The following is a 22,692-nucleotide window of genomic DNA, read 5'->3' as shown; positions in this document are numbered from 1 at the left end:
TTTTCCTTCCTAAGGATTCAGAGGCTTTTTCTTGACTTTCAATTTTGTTAAGTTATTAGTATAAGAAATTGGTAATCAACTGTCTCACATGAAAGAAAACATGCCCAAACAAAACACTGAGCAGTCACAACTCACTGTAAAATAACAAAGAGAGAAAAGATTTTAGTTATGCTCTCTGTGCCATAATCCAAATGAACAAACAATGGCAGCCTATTTTTCAATTCAGGTTATTATGGCTTGTATTTCTATTTTTAAAGAACTCCACAATTAACATTCCAAAAAATTCAAAGTCTGTGAAAAATCAGAAAAGCTGGTTAGTAAATCAATGCTTGCCCCAAGTCTTCAACATTTGTCTGCAATCCATATTTCACAAATTTATGTGTAGACCAAGAAAAGAAAAATTATTCAGAACAATTCAAACTAAGGCAATGTCTAAAACGGCTACACTTAAAAAAAAAGAAATCTGTAATTTTGTTCTTTGTGGCTTCTCATACCTCTTCCAGGAGATCAAGAAAAAAATATAAAGCAAGATATTTTGACAACTGTTTTCATGTGAATTAAAAATGCCAAATGATTTTCACAAAGTTACTGTATAAATATAACTTATATCTGTATTATATTGTAAAGGACATACTATGATGATCACCTTTCAGAGTTTTGTTAGTGTAAGAATTTCGTTTCTTACTGAAATGTGAACATCAATAATTTATGAATTCAATCCATCAAATATTTACTGATTATTTTCTAAGTGTAAATGGAAAGCCTATAGCTGAAGGAGTTAATTAAGGGTCCATTACTAGAAAACAGGAAACTGTGTTTTTTAAACAAGGAACGAAGCTTCAAACGGGTCAACAAATCAGTTCAGTGAACAGACTGCAACTTTTCGGATCCCCTCCGTGTAAAAACAAGCTTAAAAGTATTTAGTCTCGTGGGAGATTTGGGAGGTGACATCACCAGCAGCACAGGTGGAACCAGACAGGCTCTGGTTTACAGGGTCTCTTTCCCGAAGGTTTCCAGGGACTCCAACTAATGTGAGAGCCCTTTTTCTAAGTGCCTTGAATTCTTTTCCAAAACTCTGGAAATACAGTGTAGTTCGATAAAAGACGGACTTATCCCCACTTCCTCTTTCCCAAGAACTGAAACTAACTGGATTTCAAGCTTTAAATCCAAATGACCTGTGCGAAAGGGACTCTTATTTACGTGTTTGTGGGGGGGGGGGAGGAGAAACATTTACTTTATAGATTATGTGTATGTAATTTAATTAACGACCCTCAAACCCTCCATCTTTCAGGCATCTTTCTGACCCCACCGGTCTCATACCCTCCAACACATCTGCGAAGAAGGCAGGTCGCCCACATCCCCGGACCCGACCCCAAGGGGAGACTGACCCTCCTCCAATCCTCCCCTCCATTGGCTTTCCCCCCGGATGTTTTGGGCCTACTTCTCTTGCACCTCTCTCCCCATCCCGGGCCCCCAACACCCTTCAGGCGCCGGCCAGGCTCTCCTCCAGCTCCTGGAGGCGTCTATGCCGCCTTGGCCCCCAGCATCGCCCCCAGCCCAGGGTGGTCCGCGCGGCCCCTTTAAGAGGCGGCAGCCCGGCGGGCGACCTCAGTGTCCTAGCGGCACTCACCCACTGGTTGGCCTTGGGGCAGAAGGTGTATAGAGCGACCTGGCCAGTAAGGTCTGCGATGCTGGTGATGTAGGGGTCGTGCTGCTTCAGGGCCGCTAAGCTCATCTCCTGCCCAGCTCGACTCAACGACTCCATCTTGATTTCCGGAGCCGAGCCCCTCCGAGGGGGAGGAGTCGCGGACAGGAAGGTGCCTTCGAGGCAAAATTCCCCCAGTGCGTCAGCGCCTGCAACTTCCGCCTCTCCGCGGGGCCTTGCAGCGGGGCGCTACCTTAGCTATTATGCTCCGCTGCGCTCATCCCCCGGGCACCAGGTTCCGGCATCGTTGGGTCCTAGGTCCCCAGCCATCTGTCTCCGCGTACACCTAAATGCGGCTGAGCTGGCAGGCGGGTGTCCAGGCGCTTCCTTTCCGGGGACTAAACCGTCCCGGCGTCCGGAACAAGGTTGCCCGCGAGTGTTCTCCGAGCTCCTGCCGGACGAGGTTGGAGGCTGACGCGGGCCTGCCTCGGCCGGCGCACGGGAGGGGCCCTGGGCTGTAGAGCGAAAACCTGGCCGTGAAATGCAGGGCTCCTCGGGCCGTTTAGCACGCACAGAGAAGCGGGGAGGTAGGACGGAGAGACCCCGAAACTTACCCCAGATCTAAGGTCGCACTACATCACTACCGTTAGCAATTTGGTATTTTTCTGAAAGGAAGTTTTGGAAAAAGCCAAACTAATCCTCATGTAACTACACAGTAGTGTCTAGCGATCCATGTTTGCCCCTTATGTTCCACGTCTGAATCCCAGGTAAATCTTTACATCCAGTCGTGGGAAGAGACTGGGAAGGCTTGAGTTTGTCGTGCATCATGTAAAGCTTTTAAAAAATACCTCATTCTTTTAGTAAACATTTCTTGGACACTTGAAGGCATTTTAAAGAGCTAGGGACTAGCTCGAGAAGAACAAGGTGTAGAGACTTGTAGGGAGCTCCGTGTCCCCCCTCCTTAAAAATTTTTTTTAAATCGAAAAAAATACTCCAATGGAATGTAATTTTTCAAAATGAAAAACCCCCATAACATACGTATTGTTTATGATTTTACATCCCAGGACGATTTGTTAATGGAAAGAGGATTCATGTCTTAGATTCTTTTCAGAATCACATGAGAAGCATGTACGAATGCAAACAAGGAAACAGATATTATTCATTAAGCAAGTATTTTTTGAACTCCTAACTACACATGAACGGGTAGCCCTTTGGGAGCCTCAAAGACTGCTTAAGACAACTACCTGGCTCTGGGAGAAATCCCAAGAAGTAGGACAATGCAAGGAAATTGGGACGTTAGAGATGGTTCTTGAACCTAGAGGATGGAACCACCGACTCCATCTGATCAAGAAAGTCTAGGAAGGCTTCATGGAGGAGGTGATGTTTGAATTAGTGCTTCAGGAATTAGTAGCTCCTTTCATTTCACAATCCAATGGTGAGGTAGAGAAAGTGTGGTCATCCTCATTGGACAGATGATTTATTGAAGCCTGGTAGGGAAATCACTGGCTTAAAGATCCACATGAGTCAGGGGATCTGGTACAAGAATCCTGGGACTCCTCCCTGCTACCCCACAGTCCTTTTCTCTACAGCATGGCTGCCTTTCTTCCTCCTGAAGACACAGCTGTGCACCTACTTTCAGACAAATATTTGAACAATCTGTACCCTAATTAAAAAAAGACATACAGTATAAGTACTTTTTGAATAGGTACAAAATTCAAAGGTTTACCTGAAACTGAATTTGTTTTTTTTCTTTCTAAAAATTATTTTTTTATTGAGGTATAATTGACATATAACATATTAGTTTCAGGTGTACAATATAATGATTTGATATTTGTATATATTGCAAAACAATCACCACGATAGTCCGGATAACATCGGTCACTATAATAGTTACAGTTTTTTTTCTTATGATGAGAACTTTTAAGATCCACTCTCCTAGCTACATTCAAATATGCAATACAGTATTATGAACTATAGTCACCATACTGTACATTACACCCCTGACTTATTCATTAGTTATTTTTTACATAGATTTCCTAAGATAATGTAAGACATCTTTTATTTATTATTTTTGATTGAGCAGGGCTAGACCAGTGAAGAACACCAAACTATTTTAGGGAGTTTTCATATTCAGAATAGAAAATTCCTCCAAAATGCACGTTTCCATGGCCCAAAACATACTAATATCTTTAATGCCCTATATAGCTCATAAAATTTATTAAAGAGTATGTGATAATTTTGGAATTGAAAATCATCCTGGCTTACTGTGAGGTCTGATTTTGCCTTATATTTGTCAATCAAACGTTAAGTCATTTCTTTTTGTTTATTTATTTATTTATTTATTTATTTATTGGGGAACAGTATGTTTTTCCAGGACCATCAACTCCAAGTCAAGTTGTTTTCAATCTAGTAGTGGAGGGCGCAGCTCACTGGCCCATGTGGGAATCGAACCCGTGACCTTGGTGTTATGAGCACTGCGGTCTAACCAACTGAGCCAACTGTTCACCCCCTTAAGTCATTTCTTGTGTCTTGCAGGTAATAGGCTTTGAGAGAGCAGAGATTCACCTTAGTCTATTAGGTCCCCAGTACCCAGCGCAGCCCCTGGCAGAGTAGACTCAATAAGTGTTAGTGAATGAATGTCATCTTAAAACCCAACGCCTTTAAGGACATAGAAAAGACTAAAAAGAGGTGGGTGCCTGGGATCAGAGGTGGGAAGGAGTCTTAACTCTGCACTGGAAAACCTTTGGTCACTTTTGAGTTGTGTTTCACGTCAATTATTTTTTTAAAAATACAAATAATTTAAAATATGAAAAGGTAAGCTCCAATCATCCAAACCCCACGTCTCTCTGACTGGGTGGCTTTGTAATAAAAGAAAAAACTTTCCATTTACAATCATGGGGTCTAAGGTAGAACTGGCTAGAATCCTAGTCAGAAGGTCAGTGTTTTAGTTCCAAATCTGCCAGCTGTGTAACTTTGTCAGTTAGTCACAGACTTCCCATTTCTCCAGTGTAAAATCCAAAGTCCTTGCCATGGCCTGGGAGCATTCCTCTGTCCGGCCTCCTACTGCCTTTCCATCTCCATTTTCCATGAATTGCCCTTTCAGTTATTCCACCCTAGACTTCCTAGCCTCCAACCTCCTTGCTATTCCCGTACATACCCCAAATGAGTCATGCCTCAGGGTCTTTGTACTTGTTATTCCCCTTTCCGGAACATTCGTCTCTCTGATATCTCTGTGATATCCTGTGGTCCCTTTCCTCACTTTCTCATCAACATAAGAATGTCCAAACCTGTAGAGAATTTTTATAAGAATTTACTCAAGCCAAACTGATGACACGTTGGGAAGCAACATCTTAAATGCTCTGGAGAATGACAGTTTTGCAGTTTCTTTTATACATTTAGAATTAAGGAGGGGATGGAAGGAAACTTACAAGAAGGTGGGAGAAAGCAAGTTACAGAATACCGTGTTTCCCCAAAATTAAGATCTAGCCAGACCATCAGCTCTAATGAGTCTTTTGGAGCAAAAATTAATATACAACCCAGTATATTATGTTATGTTATGTTATGTTATGTTTTGTTTGTTATGTTATAGACCAGGTCTTATATTAATTTTTGCTCCAAAAGATGCATTAGAGCTGATGGTCCGGCTAGATCTTTTTTTTTTTTTAATTAATTTTATTGGGGTGACAATTGTTAGTAAATTTACATGGATTTCAGGTGTACAATTCTGTATTACATCGTCTATAAATCCCATTGTGTGTTCACCACCCAGAGTCAGTTCTCCTTCCATCACCATATATTTGATCCCCTTTACCCTCATCACCCACCCCCCACCCCCTTACCCTCTGGTAACCACTAAATTATTGTCTGTGTCTATGAGTTTTTGTTTCTCATTTGTTTGTCTTGTTCTTTTTGGTTTATATACCACATATCAGTGAAATCATAGGGTTCTCTGCTTTTTCTGTCTGACTTATTTCACTTAGCATTATTCTCTCGAGATCCATCCATGTTGTCACAAATGCTCCTATATCATCTTTCCTTAACGCCGAATAGTATTCCATTGTGTATATGTACCACAACTTCTTTATCCATTCATCTATCGAAGGACATTTTGGTTGTTTCCATGTCTTGGCCACCGTAAACAAAGCTGCAATGAACATTGGCGTACACGTGTCTCTATAGAGAAATGCTTTTATATTTTTGGGGTAGATACCCAGGAGAGCGATTGCTGGGTCATATGGTAATTCTGTTCGTAATTTCTTGAGGAACCTCCACACTGCCTTCCATAGCGGCTGCACCAGTCTGCATTCCCACCAACAGTGTATGAGAGTTCCTTTTTCTCCACAGCCTCTCCAACACTTGTTACTATTTGTTTTGTTGATGAACGGCTAGATCTTATTTTCGGGGAAACACAGTAGTTAACAAAATTAAGTGCTCCCTTGAGGGGTTGGGAAAAGAAGATTACTTCTGGCATTTCAAAGGTGTGTTAACCTAGATGCACAAGAACAATGGACAGGGCTGGCTTAAAAACTTTTTACTAAAGAAGTTACAGGCCTGGGGCGTGACTACGCACCCTAACCTGCCCAGTTAGGAATTTATGATCAGATCACTCAGGTTACTTTCAGTTAGATTTATTACAGCACCCCTTTTTCGTCCACATTCTTCATAGCACTTATCTACAAGTTGTAATTTTTTAATTTACTTACGTTTTGTCTGTCTTGTCAGTTCAATGAAGCAGGAACCATGTCTGTCTTGTTTACCATCACGTTCTCAGTGCCTGGCCGGAGGCAAGATCTAATACGTATTTGTTGGATTAATTGGAATGTTAGGATGTTTTTTCTTTGTTGCATAAACCTGAGAAGGGATGGTTGTTTCCACTTCACATCTAACAAAGCATTTGTTTGTTATAAGTGCTAAACAAGTAATAATGCCTGATTTGCTTGTATTAATATATTTTGATTCTTAGGCTCCATGCCTCCTGAAGCAAATACAATTTTAATATAGTCCAGAACAATCATTCAGCACGTTTTCAATCTTGTAAATTTCCCCATGTTTAGTTTTTCTCCATCTCCATCTCCCTTCTCTTCCTCTTTTCCCTCTCCCTCTCTGATTTTAAAGATCTATTCTAGAAGTATCTGCTTATTACTGTTTGTCATTTTAGGCCGAGAAACCAAGCTAGCTAATTTTCCCAAGGTCATATAATGATTCATTTGCTGAGTTGGGATTAGCATCTTCTAGCCTTGGCTTCCAGGTAGATCATATATCTTGCTGCCATTCTGCCTGGCACACTCTTAAATTACACTGACCACACGTGAGTGAAACTGGCTATCCTTGTGCTGCTGTCTCACTACTGATATTTATTTTACATGATTGACATCCAAAAGGTTGTGGACTTACCATAAAATTCATTACCTGATCCTTGGCAGATGCTTAGGATGGTACTTCTTTTCTTCAGTTTCTCTAGAAAGGTCTCAGACCTCTGTATTTAAAATGTTACTTTATGAAAGTATTTTAAAAGGTGCTAGATGTTTTCTAGAATTACATTTATGATTGTGAACTAGTTTAGTCTGTCAGTTCTGGTGCAGAAGTACTAATGCTTTCAACCAGGAAGAAAGAAATAGCTGTTCCATATGGAGGAATGTAACTAGAATAAAAGAATGTGGGATTAGGACACCATTTAGTTTATCCCTTTATTGCCAGGAAAGATTGCATTTAATATAGAGTTCTTGATAATGCTCTTTGGTGGAAAGTTCTATGTTTTTTACTGTTATTTAACCCAATGTAATTTTTCAAATTAACAATAGTATAGCAATGGCATAAACAATAGTATATTCAACTGACACACTGCTTACCCATGGAACTCAAATGCTTCATTGGTATACATATTCACAAACTCAAGATTGGTGTATGGATGTGGATAATAGTTACCCATTTGTAAGTGAAGTAGCCCAGAGGTACAAGGTTAGTTGCCTTGCCAATAGCGGAAATTGTTTGCCGTTCACCAGCAGTCCTTTTATATGTTTCCATCGCCTTAGGCACACAGTGAGGCTTTACTTCCCAAGCTCCTTTGGGCTATGTTACCAAACTGAACAAGAGTTCATCTGCCCATGTGCACAAACTGAAAGCAATGTATCAGCAGGAGTTTACAGGGAAGAAAAGAATTAGTTCATTAAGATTGGCGCCAATCCGGAGAACATGTGAGCTCATGCTCCAAAATACCCGACTCTCCGATGGCTCACAGACAAGAGGTTTTATAGAGCAAAAATCATAAGTCATCATGAGTAAGAGGTTTGGGGTTGTGAAACTGATTGATCAAGAGTGAGGTATGGGCAGTAAATCCCGATTTCAGGCCTTGAGGTCAGCTTCTGGAGCCCCTCAGCTTGGTTTCAGGGGGTCATTCTACTTTAGGGCTCAGGGCTAAAACGCAACTTAGGGCATGATGTTTATCTTTAGCTTAAACCCATACCTGTGACCAATAGTCAGGGCATGGCCATTGTTTCTTGCTGCCTAAGGAGTTAATAAATGTAAGGGAAAGGGCTGAGGCTTATGGGGCACACTGTGAAGAAACTAAATTGAGTACTGGGGCTACATGTTAAATCCACCTCATGAGTTAAGTCAAGACCCTCGATTTCAGGTATGGCTCTATAACCCAATTCTGGCCAGTGGAATGTTAGCAGAAACGCTAGGTGCCTTTTCCAGGCCAAGGTTTAATAGGAGCCTTTTGTCCCTTTACACTTTCTTTCCCCCTCCTGCTGGCTGGGTGCAGGCAGCTGAGAGGCCAGGAGCAATGGCAGAGGCACAGGATGGAAAGCACTGGGACCTCGAATCACCACACAGAGGAGAGCTGCCTGCTGACCAGGACACCATTCTCAGCAGACTGATGTGAATGAGAGGTGGACTGCGTCGGGTTTGAGGGAGTACGTATTTTGGAGTCTTTCTGTTACCTCAGTCCAGCCTATCCCAACTAATTACACTGCTCCAGATTGTTTAGAAAGTCAGCAGTAAAAGCCGAGTCTTCTGAAGTAGAATTAAAATTAGGCATGTGATTTACGAGAACACTGTTTAGTGCTTTGAAAATAAGTCAAGATTTTAAAAGAACTTCAGCCAGAGCTCTGCATTTACAATGAGTTCTAGGCAAACAAATTTGCAGAGTCACAAAGTGGCTAAAGACCAAACATATTTTTGCCTATGCCAGTAGGCAATTGATTTTGTGATTGCATCATGAGGTAACCTGCTGAGCCCAAATGGGAGGCTGTCATTTAAAATGCGCTTTTCCATAAGCATTTCCATGTATACTCTCAGACTTTTAAAAATTCTGCCTGTTTTTTACCCCCGGCTTATTAAAATACAAGTTATTCCTTAAGCCAACACAGTAAGGAGAGTTTGAGTAAAGGGTTCTACCTGCTGCGTCAATTCTGAAACCTGAAAGCTTCTCGGTTGACTCTACAGATTAATATGAAAACATAAGAAGTACTGATAACAGAACCTACAGACTCTGTTTCTGAATTCTCTTCTGTAGCTTCCCAGTTCAGTTCTTATATTATCAGTATTCATTGACTAACATGTATTTATCTGGGCAAATGAACATCATAATCATTTTACATCATAATGCATTTCATTCATTTAATGACTTTTAGCTTTCCTGAACCTGAAATTTGTTCAGTGGCGAGGGCATATTAATAAGTTGTTGAACGCCAATGAATTGAATTTGTACAGAAATATCCTTAAGAATGAATTATTTATTGTCATTGCCCCCTTCCACTGTGAGGTAAAAACATACGTAAGTTTAATGCTTTTTGGTTTTTTGGTTTACATATTGTCTTAATTTGGGTCTTCAACATGTGGTCTCCTTGAGGCAAAACTGACAAAATTCATGGGGAGTCTTTCTTGTGTAAACCACTCATTATATAATTTGTGGAATAATAAAAGTGGTTCACATAATAGTTTATGTTATTTTGAATTCATTTATCCTGAAATAAATAAACTTGAATTCATTTATCCTGAAAGCTCATTTATGAGGAAATTCTATTCTTCCCCCCCACTCTATTGTACTTATAACAGAAATTGATGTAGAACAGGATACATTAAAAATCACTCTGAATTACTGATGTATTATAATTGAATGGAGATCAACTATCACACTATGAAAACCCATTGACTCATCTGTATGTTGCCTGCAGCCTTGAATTTAAGGAATATTACCTGCTCTGAACCTTGAAGGAGATTGTACTATTCATTATCTAAAGAGAAGAGTATAAATTACACTTTGCCATTCAAAAGACATTAACCCAAAAGATAATAGAATAACCATTTCACAATAAAATTGCACTAATTGCACAATAAAATTATTGCCATTACTGTGATAAAAGAGGTTGAACTAGGTCAGAAGCAGTCCGTTTTACATTGCTCAAGAACACTAGAAGGATTAAAAATTTATGGATTACCTCCTAGAAACAATGATCTGGTACAGAAATGTAATAAAACACCCACGCTCCTATATCTTCCTAAGCTGCTCTGTGCCATTTCATTTTGTGATTGTATTAGCGTGACAACTTTCCAAAGCTCTAGAAACTGTCTTTTGGTGAAGATGAAGATTTTCAAACCAAAAGATTTTTCATTGAAAATCCAGAGGCAGATGGCGTAGAAAGGTAATGTTAAAATGTGAACTAAATAGAGTCTCATTTTGTATGTTCTGTATATTTGTAATTTTATTTTACTTAGATTGCTGGTAAGTACAAGTGAAACAAAAAGAAATAAAAAGATAGGTATTAAAAATGTCATACAACATAAATGTCTTTCTGGATAAAATTATATGAAAATGTTATATAGTTGTTTTTCTGTGAAATCTTCCAGCAGCAAAATCTGGCAAAGTTACTTCTTAAAAAAGCTACATCTAGTTTTGAAAAGTTATTTTTAATGTTTATTTAACCTTTCAGATGCTTCTTAGTCTTTGTTGTTGCTTTTACAAAGTATTTTAAAAGTGTATTTGTATAATGATTAATACTGGAAAACAATCTAAGGGGGACTGTTGATGACAGATGCAATTGAGTTTTGAGGAATTTGGGGGGAAGTTGGAGCTTTTGATTTGTAAATGTCTAAAAATCATGTATTTCCTAAGTATTGATAGATGCTTTCATATAGAAAAGTTTTTGTTTTCTTATTCAGCGACCCCTTTCCTATTTTTGTTTTCCAATGAATGATGGCCTTTTATTTTTCAATAATGAAAAACCTGAGAATATACATAGTTTCAAACTTTCCATTTGTCTGTTTTTGAGCTAAATTGCCTTGTGGTTTAGTAATGGAAATATGATTACTCAGGTGAAATATTACCGTACGGGCATTTTCTGCTTTCTACAGTTTCCTGCATTTAAAGGATTGTACTGAAAACTGAGGCTTAGGAGGAAAAAAATGTCCATTTACAATCTATATAATGGAATATGTCTGAATAAAAAATCTCAAATTCTTTAGTCAGTGAATTCCTGAGGATTGTGGTATATCATCTATAGGAAACAGCCAAGAAATCTATTGAAAAACATATCACACCAAAGAAGCTGTGTAGCTTGCTATTGCTAGAAATGCATCAGCTGAACCAAACCGACAGGTAGTCTTAATGTCATATTTTGGTGTGTCTTCGCAGAATAAGCAAGAAGTCTTTTCTTTCCCTCAACAAAGTCAACTGATTTTTAAAGTTTCTAATAGCATAGATCTTTCCTGATGTAAGCTAGAAAGGTCTTTTTAAAAAGTATCATTGACTATAAAAATGGAGTAGTTTTTTTGGATTTTTGTCCTGGAGACTGGTAGTGTAAAATAGGTTTCAGAGTCAAAGCCAATGAGTTTATATCATTCTTCTTAGGTCTGGCAGAGGGTAAATGTACTAACATTGGGAAACAAAAGAGAACTGACCTTTATGAAAGTGTGGACTAGGCCTATATCTATTAGACCTATTAGTATTTCATTAGCTCTATTAGTGTTAGATCTATCAGTAGTTCACAGGACTGAGCAGAGCAAAGCAAACTGCTGACTGTGTGATCTCATGGTGGCCATGCCTTCTGCTTTATGGTCATCTGTTCTCCAAGATGCAGACGGGGACAAAATAGCATTTTAAAAGCTGAGACCTTGCTTTCTTTTGATCTACCTAGCTTTTCAATTCAGTTTTATTTAAAACCATCACCATCAGACATATGTATACTAAAACACTTTACTTTTAACTTTAAACCAAAAAACATAAACAACAAATCTTTGAGGACTCAGTAGCATTTCTTCCAATAGATATTCAGGCAGTTCAATTTTGTATAGAATAAACTGATCGAACAATCTTTACTGGACATTTCCACGATAAGAACACTGATAAAGTACATCTAAGCTGTTACAATGACAAAGCACCACATTTTTGGGGCTTTGTTTTTTTTTTTTTTCATGCTCATTTTAATTTTTTACAAGAGTTTTATTAAAAATAGTTAGCATACAATATTACGTTAGTTTCAGGTGTACACCATAGTTACTTAACATTTATATACCTAAAGAAGTGATCACCATGGTAAGTCCAGCAACTAAATAACACTATACCATGCTATAACAATATTATTGACTATATTCCTTATGCTGTACTTTACATCCACATGACATATTTATTTTATATCTGGAAATTTGGATCACTTATTGCTCTTCACCCTCCCCCCTTTTTAATGTTTCAGTTACAGTTGACATTCAATATTATTTTATATTAATTTCAGCTGTACAGCATATGGTTAGACATTTATATATTTTAAGAAGTGATCCCCTGACAAGTCTATGCATAGTTATTACCATATTATTGACTTCATTCGCTATGCTTTACATCCCATCATTATTTTGTAACTACCAATTTGTACTTCTTAATCCCGTCCTCTTTTTCACTGCTCCCTCAACCCTCCTCCCATCAGGCAGCCATCAAAATGTTCTCCATATCTATGAGTCTGTTTCTGTTTTGTTTATTTTGTTCTTTAGATTCCACATATAAGCGAAGTCACATGGCATCTGTCTTTCTCTGTCTGACATACTCCACTCAGCACAATACCCTCCAGGTCCATTCATGTCACCGCAGATGGAAGAACCCATTCCCTTCCCTGACTGAGCAATATTTCACTTAATATATGTACCACTTCCTCTTTATTCTATGGACGGACACCCAGGCTGCCCCAACTTGGCTATTGTAAACAATGCTGCAGTGAATATATGGAAGCACATGTTCCCTTCATTTTGGGTTTCTTCAGATAAATACCAGGAAGTGGGATTACTGGGTCTTTCTTTGTCTCTTGTTATAGCCTTTGTTTTAAAGTCTATTTTGTTTGGTATAAGTATTGCTACCCCAGTTTTTCTGTTTTGTTTTCATTTTCATGAAATAACTTTTTTTTATCCTTTTTCTTTCAGTCTGTGTGTGCCTTTCAATCTGAAGTGAGTTTCTTGTAGGCTGCATATGTAAGGGTTTTGTTTTCTTATCCAGTCAGCCACCCTATGCTTTTGATTAGAGCACTTAATTCACTTACATTGAAAGTAATTGTTAATAGATGTGTAGTTATTGCCATTTTATTATTTATATTTTTGATCTTTTTTTTTTTTTCCATCTTAAAGATGTACCTCTAACATGCCCTGTAATACTGGTTTGGTGGTGATGAATTCCTTTAGCTTTTTTTTTTTTTTTTTTTTTTGTCTGGGAAGCTCTTTTATCTGTCCTTAGATTTTAAATGATAGCCTTGCTGGGTAGAGTACCCTTGGTTGTAGGTCCTTGTTTTTCATCACTTTGAGTATTTTGTGATAATCCCTTCTGACCCGCAAAGTTTCTGTTGAGAAATCAGCTGACAGTCTTAATGGAGCTCCCTTTAACCATAAGGTTCAGCTGCAGGCAAGTTGGGTGAGGCAGGGTCTTAGTGAGTCAGCAGGGTGGAGCTCACCAGACCAATCAAATTCAGATTTGGCCTGTGGGGCAGGTTCAACATGCAGAAGGAGGAAGGAACCTCCTTTGGAACCTCCTGCCGGGTGGTGGAACCCACACAGGGAAAATGGGGACTGTCCCTCTAGTCCTCACTCCTAAGTTACACAATTCAGTCTCTCCCCATATGTCTCTGACTCCTCACCAGTCAACGTCCCTCCACCAGAGCCCAGGGTGAGTGCCTGCATGGGCCCTTTAAGAGAATGTCTGGGTTTTCCACAGCCTTCCGTCCCACCCAGACAGTCGGAATTCCCACTGTTTTTCACAGCCAGAAGTTGTGGGGACTCCTTTTCCCAGCCCCAGTACTCTGGGCTGTGGAGCCTGGTGTGCAGGGCTGGGGTTCCTCACTCCTTCAGGGGAACCTCTGTGGTTGAGATATCCCTATTTTCAACTGCCACACGTGGGTGTGGGACCAGCCCATTTCTCATCTTCGCTTCGATGTGGCTTATTCTTTATATCCTTAGTTGTAAAACTTCTGTTTCGCTAGACTTCAGGTGGTTCTCTTGGTTGATTGTTCTATAATTTAGTTGTAATTTTGCTGTGTTCATGGGATGAGGCAAGCACAGCATTTATCTACTCTATCATCTTGGGTCTTCTCTCTACTTTAATTTTTTAATATACTCCTTGCTATGGGGGAGGAAAACGTTTCCCTCAATTCTCTAGGGTTCATGGCTGGGTCTGATAATTAAACTGACAAAGTTTAACAGGAGAAAACATTTAAGTTTATTTAATATAAATTTTATGTGACACAAGAGCCTTTGTGAGAAAATTAAGACCCAAAGGAACAGTTAAACATGAGTGTTTTTATGTTAGGTTTGATGAAGAATGGAAAGTCATGGAAAGATATGATTGGACAGAGCGTGACCTAGGTATAGTTAACTGGGGGTGGTGGTGGTGGTGCAACAGGGTCTGTTTATTCCAATTCCTCTCAGTGCCCCTTTGTCTTCTGAGATAAAGAAGCTCCTTTCACTCGGTATAGAAAGGGCACCTCATATGAGGGTTTTATGACCTGCTTCAGGGGAATGTCAGAAAGTCCTTTCTGCACATGGTATTTTTCAAGTTACTTCAGCTTAAAATATTCAATGTGCCAAGGTAGCATATTTTGGGGTACCATGTCCTGAACTCCATCACTGCCATAGAAATAATTATCACTTACGAGTATATCAAACATCCATACATATCTTCTTTAATACTCAACCCAGAACAGGACAAGGATGTTTGGGTCAGCCTCCTTGGAAACCCAACCTGACCTCTTGCTGGTAGCCACCCAAAGACCCTCTTCCCTCTTTGAGAAATGGACGGTGGTACCACAGTTTATACTTCCTGGTCCATTGCCATCCACAACCCTCAAGAGCCCTGGGACACATACTAGCTGTCAAGAGATTAAAGGACAGCAGAATTTAGGACTGAAAAGTGCTGAGGCCAGGCATATATGTTATAAAGTAAGGACATTTGTTAGCCAAGGGCAAAAGCATACTGCTAGGTAATCAGAAATTTCCCAGTGAGCTAGTCCAAGAGAGAATGACTGTAATTTTTCTTGCATATATTTCCCTGGGTGGCTTTCTCTACAATCCTAGAGCAGTGCAATCAGATGGAGCAGACACGCTGGTTAAACCTGCTCTTTACTAGCAGATAGAGAGGGAGACATGACCTCTGTGCTCTATTAATTAAAACATCTTACTGGGAAAGTGGCCATTATGAGGGGGAGAATCTAGTTCTGGAGATTGTTCTAAGCCTAGACATTGAAGAAAAGGGGAGATTGCATAATCACAGGCCCTTTAGCAAGCTAAATAACATGTCTTTAAAAGCCAAATGTAATTTCAGAGTGAATCAGGTACACACCTATAAGTCTTTATGCTCCAGGGTTGCTGTTTAATAATAATAACAAGAATGGTAACAAAAGACAAATATTTCCAGTCAGAGAAACAAATCCAAGGCAAAAATCCCCCCAAACCCCAAAAGGTAAAACCATTTGTTTTCCCACTTGCTACTCACACTGGAAGGGAAGGACTTTTGTGGCTCTGAGGAATTGCTTCTCCTGGGTAATCATCTCCTGTGGAGCTAAGTCACCATCTTCCAGTCCACAGGGGGTCCTCTGTTCTCTAGTTCTTGCTGGAACACTCAGTGAGTCAGGAGAGAGGGGCTGCATTCACGCTGAAGAGAGTCTATTCTTTGGGAGATGAGGTTAGGGTTGGTGTTGGGAACAGAGCCTTAGGGAAACTCTTGGAGGTGAGAAGATGATGTTATTGATACTATCCTCTTCCTCCTTTTCTCCCCTTATTAAATAGTGTAAAAACAGGGTCACTTTTTTGAACTATTTGAAAATAAGCTTTTAATGTTTGGGCAGCTGACTAAATTCTCGTTCAGAATGGGCTTTGGATGGGAAAGCTGGATACTCACCTGGTGGAAAAGTGAAGTGAAAGGTTTTAACTATGTGAAGAAAAGATTGTCGCAGTCCTTTGTTCAATAATGGTGTTAAATGCAGACTGCATGTCAATGAGGACCCCAGCCTGGGAAAGGGAATGTCCTAAGACAGCTCAGAAAAGGAAACCCTGATGAGAGTAGAGAATTGTAAGGTGGCAAAAGAAAGGATTTTCTTTAGGGAGCATTTTTGCCTATCCAAAAGCCAAGGGATAAACTTTCTCTGCCCCTGAGGTTCATTGTATTTCTGAAGTTCATGATTAATTGATATTGTGATGAATCCTCTATCCCCTTGACCCCTCTCCTCCACATCCATACCCTGGATTTTGTTTTGTTTGGTTTTGTTTTCAGTGTAAGTAAAGACTGAGCATCAAGTTATCACTGTATAATCGAGGTCAAATTTTAATTTCGATATCTTTTTTTTTGAATGACTTTTTTCAATGGAAATTTAATTTTTTTTGAAATTTAAATTTAATTTCTGTTCTTTTAAAAACATTGAAAACAAAATATTTCAAGGTTTTGAAATTGCCTGTGATAGTTGCACTTATACTGAGATAACTCTAAATAACCAGTCAGGCTGAGAAGATTTGGCATATTTATTAAAAATTAGAGTGAATTAAAAGCATGTAATACCACACTGATTAAAATGTTGTAGATACACCTGGGTGTAGCAAAATCAGGAGATGAAATCGTGATGGAAATGTTTTTTTCTTTTTTCTTGTTTGGATCTTTTTTTTTCTTTAAATTAAAGTTTATTGGGGCAACAATTGTTAGTAAAGTTACATAGATTTCAGGTGTACAATTTTGTAATACATTATCTATATCTCACATTGTGTGTTCACCACCCAGAGTCAGTTCTCTTTCCATCACCATATATTAGACCCTGTTTACCCTCTTCTAACGCCCTGTTCTCCCTTCCCCCTGTACCTTCTGGTAACCCCTAAACTATTGTCTACATCTATGAGTTTTTGTTCTTTCAGTTGTTTGTCTTGTTCTTTTGTTGTTTTCAGTTTGTATACCACATATTAGTGAAATCATATGGTTCTCTATTTTTTCTGTCTGACTTATTTCGCTTAGCATTATACTCTCAAGATCCATCCATGTTGTCACAAATGTTCCTATTTCATCTTTTCTTACTGCTGAATAGTATTCCATTGTGTATACATACCACAACTTTATCCACTCATCTATCAAAGGACATTTTGGTTGTTTCCATGTCTTGGCCACCATAAATAAAGCTGCAAGGAACATTGGAGCACACTTGTCTTTATGGATAAATGTTTTCAGATTTTTTGGGTAGATACCCAGGAGAGGGATTGCTGGGTTATGTGGTTATTCTATTCTTAATTTTTTTGAGGAACCCCCACACTGCCTTCCATAGCAGCTGTACCAATCTGCATTCCCACCAACAGTGTATGAGGGTTCCTTTTACTCCACAGCCTTTCCAACACTTGTTACTATTTGTCTAGTTGATGATAGCCATTCTAACTGGGGTGAGGTGATATCTCATTGTGGTTTTGATTTGTATTTCTCTGATGATTAGTCATGTTGAACATTTTTTCATATGTCTATTATGGCAGTGGTTTTTAACCTGGGACTTGTGGATGGCCTTTAGAAATTGTGTGGATGCCCTGGGATTAAAAAGCAAAATTTTGTGTGTTTCTGCTTTTGTTTCAGGGGAGGATTGTGGCTTTTGCCAGATTCTCAAAAGGGACCCTGTCCTCCCCAAAGATCAAGAACCCCAAACAACTGAAAATGCTAAGTACATTGGACTAAATTTTAAAAGATTGATAAAAAGAAACTTCTCTGGGCATCTATACTTTCTCTTTCCGCAGGCTTAATATGTTATAGGTATTATAGGATGTACAACTTAACATTCTATTAAGAATTTTGAATCTCAATGCAATGGTTATAGAAGTCATTTCACAGATAGAGAAGTTAGATTAAAAAAGATATACTTTGCCCTAGGGTGTGGGATGGTCTTAATAATTCAAACAAAAAATTTCCTGAGAACTGGTGGGCTCTAAGGATGGAAGCCATGGTGCTGTTGGTGGAAAATGTCACCTAAATGCCACTGGGAGGCGCTGTGGCACAGGGAGTAGAAGGAACCCAGCATCTCTTAGAATATTCCTCAGCTTCCAACGCCCAGGAGACCTTGGACAGGTCATTTAATCCCTCTTCGGGTCGGTTTTGATATCTGCAAAACGAGATCTGTTCTCGATGTGTTTCAATGAAACAAAGATATAATAAACAGCAATGCACTTTTAAAAAAGTGTGTAGTTGCCATTCAAATAAATATGTTGATAAAGATTGCTGTGATATTAAGTATAAAGAATGAGGTGCAGAATAGCAGTTATAGTATGATGCTTTTGGTGTATGAATTTTTATTCAAACACTCACATGCCGATAATATATGGGGTTATGTTTTTTACTAGAAAAATAAACAAAACACTGGTTATTGTTAGGGAATAGAACTAGGATTGGGGACGCAGGCTTCTATTTTTCATTTTATTACTTCCATTAAAAATGTTAATGCGGGTGGGGTGGGGGAGTCTGTTAGCTCAGTTGGTTAGAGCGCGATGCTCTAACACCAGGGTTGCTGGTTGGATCCCCATCTGGGCCAGTGAGCTGTGCCCTCCACAACTAGATTGAAACAACTACTTGACTTGGAGCTGATGGGTCCTGGAAAAACACACTTAAAACACATTTTAAAAAGTTAAAAAAAAAAGTTAACAGGGATATCTGGGCAGTGGGATTATAGGACGATTTTTTTTTAAAATTTTCTTTTAACAGCTAAAAGTAATTGTTTAAATAAAATGAAAGATACTTGGGAAAGGGTGCTGTGTAATTGTTAGGTGGGATTATTATGAATGAAGAATAATCATGGCTGATTTCAGGCCTGATCATAGAAAAGAGAGTGTTTTCAGGAAAATTCTTCTCAAGGATGAGGAAGTACGCCAACTTCACTTCTGCTAGTCCCTTAGAGAGAACAAATTCGGAGACGGTTTTCCTCTTTAAGAAATCTGTGTCCCTGGCATAATGTGGCTGTAAAAATTGTGCTGGATTTATTTGCAGGTAACTGCCTAATGCCTGCACTTGAACATCAGTCCAGCAACTGTCCCCTCTCCCAAATGTTTTTGTTTTCTATTAGATTGTGTTTTCATCAGAATAAAAACCTCTAATGTCTGCTCTTTTCAGAAAATACTCCATTGACCTGCCCCCTTTCTCTGCTTCTTTTTACTGGCTTCCATAAAGAGTAGTCTGTACTTGTTCTTTCCAGGTCCTCCCCTCCCATTCTCTATTTCAACTTTTTTTTTTTTGATGATGAGTTTTAAACTGATATAACAGTAGAGAGAATAGTAGAATTAACCACCAGATACGTCTCACCCAGCTCTAACAATGATCAATCATGGCTAATTTTGTTTCACCTATATCCTTATACTTCTCCTTTTTCATATTTTGAAGCAAATTTCATATACCATATCACTTCATCTGTAAATATTTCAGTGTGTATTACTAAAAGATAAGAACCCTTGTGCCATAACCAATACCTTAAAAAATAATGATTTTTAAAAGTATAATTAAATATCCAGTTGGTCTTGAAATTTCCAATTATTTCATTTTGTCATATTTTTTTCTAACAGCGTTTGAAACAGGATTCAAATAATGTCCATTTGTTGTATTTGTTCTCTCTCTCTCTCTCTCTCTGTCTCTCTCTCTCTTGCTCTCTCTGTCTCTGTCTCTGTCTCTCTCTCTCTCTCTCTCTTTCTCTCTCTCTCCCCCTCTCGCTCTCTCTCGCTCTCTCTTTCCCCTCCCCCTATCTCTTTCCATCTTTCCCTCACTTGTAATTTGTGTGTTGAAGAAACCATGAGGCTTATCCTTCAGAATTTTTCATAGTTTGGATTTTGTCAATTGGATCCCTGTGGTGTAGAATCACATGTTTCTCTACCCTCTGTATTTCCTAAAAATTGGTAGCTGAATCTATTAACAGAGAGTTGATCAGATACTGGCTAGATTTTGGGGTGTGGGGCCAGGACTACTTTAAAGTTGGTAGTACATTCTTCTCTCAGGACACTTACAAAGTCTGTTTCTCTTTTTGAGATGCTAGTAGCTGTTGATGATCAATGCTTATTTCCATGAATTCATTAGGGGTTACAAAATGGTGATATTTGAATTTTATCATTCCTTTTCCCTTTATTAGCTGGAATACCTTTTCAAAGAGCAATTTACCCCCATCTACTATTTGGATACTAAATGGTACAATTTATACAGAAAGGCAGGGTAAGTTCTTGAGTATTTTGTTTACCAGTCTCAAAATAATGAGTTGGTTCCCTAGCATCTCCAAATCTGAATTTGGGTTCTTTTTTGATTTTTTTTAAAAGTATCATTATGAGCTCACGTATTTAAACATATTAGATGTGTTTTAATCCATTGCAGTTGTTAACCATATCAATACTCAGATTTTCCCATTCCCACTGTCTCTTCAATTCACTTTAGTAATACCCACCACTCTCGTTAATGTCACCATTGGCCTCCATGTCACAAAATCCAATAATCAATTCTGAATTTTCATTAAAAAGGTTTTTTTAATTGAGATATAATTCATATACCATGATATTCATTGTTTTAAAGTATACAATTCAGTGGGGTTTTTAGTTTATTCACAGACTTCTGCAGTCGTCACCACTCTCTAATTCCAGAACATTTTCATCACCTCCCAAAAAGAAACCTCATACCCATTAGCAGTTATTCCCCATTTCTCCCTCCCCAAGCTTCTGGTAACCACTAATCTACTTTCTGTCTCTATGGATTCATGTATTCTGGGCATTTTATATAAATGTAATTATATAATACGTGGCCTTTTGCAATTGGCTTCTTTTACTTAACATAATGTTTTCAAGGTCCATGAATGTTGTAGCATGAATTATGAGTCCTCATCCATCAGGGGCATTTGATGCTATTTATCACTTTTCTTCCTTCCTTCCTTCCTTCCTTCCTTCCTTCCTTCCTTCCTTCCTTCCTTCCTTCCTTCCTTCCTTCCTTCCTTCCTTCCTTCCTTCCTCAAAAAGGGCCAGAGAAATGAGGCAAATCTCCAGCGTCACATAGTTAGTGACAGAGTCAGATCCCAAACTCAGGTTTTCTAATTCTCACTCTTTGGAATACATTATGCTGCCTTCCCAGTAAACAAGAAAATAGAAACGTACTTAATTAAATATCTTGAGGAAGTTAACTGCTTAGCTCTCAAAAAGCTCAGTGCCAGTGGACAAGTAGCTAGAGTATCACCCAAGAGATGGAAAAAGAAATATTTTTGGTCTTTAACCACTCTAAAGTTTCCTGTTCATCTCTCTCATCCTGTAGATTTCTCCCAAGGCTATTATCTTTAGCTCAAATAATTATCTGCTCATTTGCTTGCATAGAGCTTATATTCTATGGGAAAGAGGGAACAGAGGGTCCCAAGGAAAATGCGTTATTTTAAAAATTATTACAAAACAATTTTAATGTACATTAAACATGATAAATTAATAACAGTTAACATTTGTTGAGCATATTATGTGTGACAAACACTATTATTATGTTTCATTCATTGTCATATCTAATCCTCATAAACTATGAGGTACTATTATCATCTCCAAGGCAAAAACTCAGTGCCAGTGGACAAGTAGCTAGAGTAACTGGAGATTAGATGTAACAATGCATGAAACATAACAATAGTGGAGATTAGGCTTGGAGATTAGGTAACTGGGATTGGTTCATTTTCAGTCTTAAAATATATTTTTAATATTATATCAATAGACAGCTTGTCTGCCACTCATGCCACTCTCGGTGGGTTAGTGGATATGGGATTCTATCAGTCTACACACATTTTTTAGTTTTTCTTCACATTAATGTTTATGATGGTAGGACAGTATATTATATTTATGTAGATTTGGATATATGTATGTATCACATATATAATTGGAACACTCATTCTTTTTTCTTTTTTAAAATTTATTTTCAATTGCAGTTGGCATTAAATAACATTTTATATTAGTTTCAGCTGTACAGCACAGTGGTTAGACATTTATATAATTTATGAAGTGATCTCCTGATTAGTTTAGTACCCACCTGGCTCTATACGTAGTTATTACAATATTATTGACTATATTTCCTGTACTGTACTTTACATCCCCATGACTATTTTGTAACTACCAATTTGTACTTAATCCCTTTACCTTTTTCACTCAGCCTCTCAATCCCCCTCCCATCCAGCAACCATCAGTTTGTTCTCTGTATTTATGAGTCTGTTTCTGTTTTGTTTGTTTGTTTATTTTGTTCTTTAAATTCCACATATAAGTGAAATCATATAGTATTTGTCTTTCTTATTTCACTTAGCATCATACCCTCTAGGTCCATCCATGTTTTATGGCCAAGTAATATTCCATTGTATATATGTACAACATCCTCTTTATCCAATTCTATTGATGGACACTTAGGTGGCTTCCATATCTTGGCTACGGTAAATAATGCTGCAATGTACATAGGGGTGCATATGTGTTTTTGAATTAGTGTTTTGGGTTTCTTCAGATAAATACCCAGAAGGAGAATTGCTGAGTCATAAGGTAGTTCTACTTTTATTTGTTTTGAGGAACCTCAGTACTGTTTTCCATAGTGGCTGTACCAA

General features: G+C 38.5%; 1 protein-coding gene across 1 annotated transcript in view; it reads right to left on the bottom strand.

Moving 5' to 3' along the window:
* DCP1A (decapping mRNA 1A) overlaps positions 1–1,792 on the bottom strand; it is a 49,283-nt gene extending 47,491 nt beyond the window's left edge. Inside the window, exon 1 of the mRNA XM_081073062.1 lies at positions 1,631–1,792. Coding sequence (XP_080929188.1) covers positions 1,631–1,765 — 135 coding nt within the window. The 5' untranslated portion in view covers positions 1,766–1,792. The remainder of the gene's footprint in view (positions 1–1,630) is intronic.
* Between the last annotated feature and the right edge of the window lie 20,900 nt (positions 1,793–22,692).

Source organism: Rhinolophus hipposideros (genome assembly GCF_964194185.1).
Source record: "Rhinolophus hipposideros genome assembly, chromosome: 14".
NCBI classification, from domain to species: Eukaryota; Metazoa; Chordata; class Mammalia; order Chiroptera; family Rhinolophidae; genus Rhinolophus; species Rhinolophus hipposideros.
This window is presented reverse-complemented; position numbering and strand designations above follow the sequence as displayed.